General features: G+C 33.3%; 1 protein-coding gene across 1 annotated transcript; it reads left to right on the top strand.

The window, feature by feature from the left end:
- The first annotated feature begins 2,095 nt into the window (after window positions 1-2,095).
- Window positions 2,096-3,742, top strand: LOC135143427 (uncharacterized). Its single transcript, XM_064075293.1, has one exon. It carries the CDS (start codon window positions 2,096-2,098, stop codon window positions 3,740-3,742), a length of 1,647 nt encoding a protein of 548 aa, XP_063931363.1.
- Window positions 3,743-4,789: the final 1,047 nt, after the last annotated feature.

The following is a 4,789-nucleotide window of genomic DNA, read 5'->3' as shown; positions in this document are numbered from 1 at the left end:
TTTTTGTTTCATTGCCACCTATCCTTTCATACTTTTTGGAGTTATTTGCGCAATAATTTATCGTTTTTTGTCTAACCAGATGTATTTCGGAGATGTATTATGCAGTTATTTTTCATGTTTAATCAAGTGATGCAAAACTTAATTAATTCAAAATTAAATTAAGGCATGGAAAATTTATTTTTTCAAGATAATGATTATTCTCACCGGTTCATATTAATCCTCACCTATCAAAATACCTACACCTGGTTTCACAAAAAACGGGAAAAGATGAGCAAATCAGGTTCTCATAGATCAATGAAAAGCAATAGGAATATGACGTTCATATCACTGTCATTTTTCCAGTTTTTTATGAAACTAGCTGTACATGTCAAATTTCATAACGATCCGTTCAAAAAAGCCTGAGTTATTGCGCCCGAAAGTGTTACGTGGGACACCCCGACGTCCCGTATATCATTCTCCATTTAAACACTGATTGATTTCTTTTAACTATGTTCATTCGCTTAAGGTGTTCTTCAAATATTGATTTCTTCAATAATCTTCATTATTACTTAATGTGAGGTTTATTAAAATTTCGTTAAGTATTTTATGTGTGTGAAAATATCTTGTCAAAAGTGAGGTTAAAATAGCTTTCCACGTCAAGGAGGTTTAACCATGGTTTAACCATGGCCGACTAGTATAAAGATTATGGCCTGTCCAAAGGAATGCCAAAGGTACCATACGTGCTGCCATCTATTAATAATTCAAAAGCGACAAAAGAATTATTAACACTTTTTGAAAGGCACAAAGGCATTCATACCGAAACAAACCACCATTACACGTTTTGAAGTCCCATAATGTCAAGTCAAATTAAAATTTGGCTAAATTATTAAGTGTAATTATTAATAGATGGCAGCACGTATCGTACCTCTTGGACAGGCCATAATCTTTATACTAGTCGGCCATGGTTTAACATGCATTGACTAAAAAGTGAGGTTAAATTATCTTTCACGTCAAATGAAATGGTTCATGAAATATTTCAAAAGCGGATATTTCACATCATTTTTACAACACTAAAGAAGGCCGGAAACAATTTTACTGAAATTAAAGTAGTGATTTATTTAAGCATGGTATTATTTAATCATTACAATCAACCATCAGGTCAAACATAGCAGTAACGGACTCACCAAAATGTAGATTGTCGAAATTTTATAGGGCGATTCGCAGTACGCATTATGCCCTTGCAGTGTTGCCAATTCGTGGGATTTATCCCTTTTCACGGGATTTTAAGCTTGTTTAAGGGATAAAGGGATTTAAGCCTCTTTTCGTGGGATTTTTAATAGTGGTAATATTCAGTTATCCGAAGATTCTTGTTCCTTGTTTACATTCACATGACATAACATCGAAACAGCGCTACCGCTACCATGGTAGTACTAAATTGTCCTAAATGGTAAATCAAAAACTGTGATCAAAAATCTTCTCGGTGTGGTCGGTAATGCAGTTAACTGAACTGATTTTGTTACTCCTTTAGTCGTGTTTTAGGTTAGGTATCAGTCTATCAGTTCCTCAGCTGTTGTCAACTGTCGCCATCACGAAATATTTATGGTTAAGTTTATTTTTTATTCCTGTTGTAACAATTTTTAAAAGTATTTAGTGTGTGTATCGAAAAATAATTTTGTAAGAAAGATAAGAAAAATGTCTGATACAGACACATCAAATGGTAATGCAGAACATTCACATAAAAGAAAAAAATACAGGCATGCTGAGCATAAACGTTTTCAGCTCGCTTGGCTGGAAAAAGACAAGTTTAAAAACTGGCTGCAACCATTAGCTAATAACAAAGAAAAATGTCGGTATGTAGTATGAAAATCATAGAAGTACTTGGTTGATGATAATTATTATTAATTACAGGTGCAAGGTTTGCAATATTGAGTTGGTCTGTGGTCTCACAGAGCTAACAAGGCATTCTGAAAGAAAAAAACATATTGAAAAAATGAGAACTGTGAATTTAAATAGAAGTGTTACCAATTACTTTAAAAATAATGATGGTCATGAAGAAAAAGTAAAGAGAGCTGAACTTAAATTAGCATTATTTTTTGCTGAACACAATGTAGCTACAATGGTTGTGGATCATTTAGTCCCCTTATTGAAAGATATCTTCGGTGATTCGAAAATATTACAAGATGTGAGATTAGCAAGAACAAAATGTAGCGAGGTTGTAAACAACGTTGTTAGCAAGCATGAAACCAATGTTTTAGTTAAAAATTTGAAAAATAACAATTTTTCAGTATTAGTTGATGAGAGCACTGATATATCAAATCACAAAAACCTTTGTGTTTTAGTGAAATATTGTGATAACGATGACAATAAGACTAAAACTAATTTATTAGAGTTAGTACCTTTAGATGCTAAAGACTGCAGTGCAGAGAATCTGTACAATGCTTTTAAAGACTGTTTATATAAGCACAATATTCCATTAACAAATATCATAGGTATAGCTTGTGATGGAGCAAATGTGATGACTGGTCACACTAATTCGTTTTTCAGTCGTCTTCAAGATGACATTCCACATGTAGTATTAATGAAATGTGTATGTCATTCTGCCGCCTTGGTGGCTAGTAAAGCTTGCGAAAAGTTACCACGAGGACCAGAAGATCTAATTAGGAATATAGGGTCTTATATTACTGGAAGTGCCAAGCGTTGTGCAATATTAGTAGAGTTCCAGACATATTTTCACCAAGAACAAAAAAAAATCTTGAAGCTTGCAACCACTAGGTGGTTGAGTAGACACCAATGTGTGGTGAGAATCTTAGACAATTGGACATCTTTAGAACATTTTTTTGTTACAGCAGCTGCTGAAGATAAATTAAGATGTGCGGAAACTATTCTCAAAGATATGAGAGATGTGTACACCAAAGCATATCTTTATTTTTTAAAATATGCTTTAAATTTTTTAAATGCATTCAATGCCCTTTTTCAATCTAACGCTATAATTATACATCAACTCCAGGACAATTGCAATAGGTTGCTCTTGCAATTGTGTAGTAACTACCTAAAAACAGAAGTGTGTTATTGCAAAGATTTGAGCGCCATTAATTTAGCGCATCCAGAGTATTTTGTAGAATTGAAAAATATAAAATTAGGTGCTGCATGTGAGAGCTATTTGCAATCAGCACCACTGGCAGTCCAAGAAACAGTGAGGAAATATTGTTTATCATTTTATGTTACTGCTGGATCAGAAATTCAACAGAGATTACCTATATCCAACTCTATATTTAAATCCATGAAGTTTATGGACCCTGAAATAATTTTTTCCCCAACAAGGCATTCAGAAATACAGCTCACTCCCTTAGTAAATCAGTTTAAAAGTCTAATTGATGAAACACAATTGTCTGTCGAATGGCAAAATCTACCATCATCTTTTAATGAACAGGAAAGAAAAGACTTGAAAGTTATGCCACTTGACAAAATGTGGCTGGAAATAGCAAATGCTAAGAACTTTGACAATATCTTGATGTTTCCAAATATAGGCAAATTAGCTAAAGTAATTCTCACATTACCCCATTCGAATGCAGAAGCTGAGAGGATATTCTCTCTAGTGACAGACATTAAGAGCAAGAAAAGAAATAGAATGGGTGAAATTACTTTAAATGCAATGTGTGTCATACGTAGTGCACTGCATCAGAGCAATAAAACTTGTGTTAATTATGCAATAGTCAATGATATGTTGAAACTGTATAGCAATTTTTACTCATTTAAAGAGTGAATAAATTAATTTTTATGTTGTTAGTTTGTTTGTTAAATTTTAAGAATTTAAATTAATTTTCCGTGTAAATCGGTTTCTTTGTTCTATTTTTTACATGATAAGAGTTTATGATTTTGTTTTGATAATAAAATGTATACCATACAAGAAAACATTTTAATTATTAAAGCTTATTTTCGAAGCGTACGTTTAATAAATGAAGATTGGCCTATTCAATGTGTCTACTTGTGACATGCGCAATATAGCGCAAAATCGCCAACTGCAACCAAGAAATGTAAACAACAAACAGAAAAATTAAGCAGGGATTGAGTCAACTTTATCCCTCAAGCGATCGAGTTTTCTTCATAATTATTTAATAATTTTTCAAGAGTATTTTGTAGTTATGCAACCAACAATTGTCAGTTACCTTCTATCCATTATTTCGAGAAGCGGCATTTTTTAATTTGCATGGAAAATCCATAAGCGACTAGATGAAAATCATTTTGAAACACCCGGTATAATAAATTATTATGGGATTTTTTTTTATTCGCGAAAATTTCAAAGAGCAATGAAACGAACAATTAATTGTTGCATCAATTAATTTTGTTCGTTTCATGGCGCCTTTGATCACGTTTTTTCTTGCTCTCCCAGTATATACATACCTACTAGAGAAGCAACGCGGGAATAATGTAAATTTAACAATTTGGTGTGGGATATTTAGCGAAAAAAAGGGATATTTTTGGTAAGTTCGTGGGATATTTCGTAATCTTGGGTTGGCAACACTGTGCCCTTGTGGAATCTCGCTCATATCACCACACTTTCAAGAACCGATAACTTAGTTGTACACTCACTTCAACACCTTTTTCATTTATTCGGCACTTATTCGCGTTATTATAATTTTAGTTGCTGTCCGGTTCGCGTTCGTTTTTAGACTGAATTATTCAGACTTTTTTGGTATAAACACAGCATAAAAGTGAAATCCTAGCACAAATGAAACCGATTACCGAATATCGACCCTCGATCTCGCAAGCCAGATGGATGGTGTTTTCGGCGAAATGCTGTAATCTCAAA

This window comes from Zophobas morio, unplaced genomic scaffold (genome assembly GCF_036711695.1).
Source record: "Zophobas morio isolate AGI-343-1 ecotype UQ-CSIRO unplaced genomic scaffold, CSIRO_AGI_Zmor_V1 ptg000058l, whole genome shotgun sequence".
Taxonomy (NCBI): domain Eukaryota; kingdom Metazoa; phylum Arthropoda; class Insecta; order Coleoptera; family Tenebrionidae; genus Zophobas; species Zophobas morio.
This window is presented reverse-complemented; position numbering and strand designations above follow the sequence as displayed.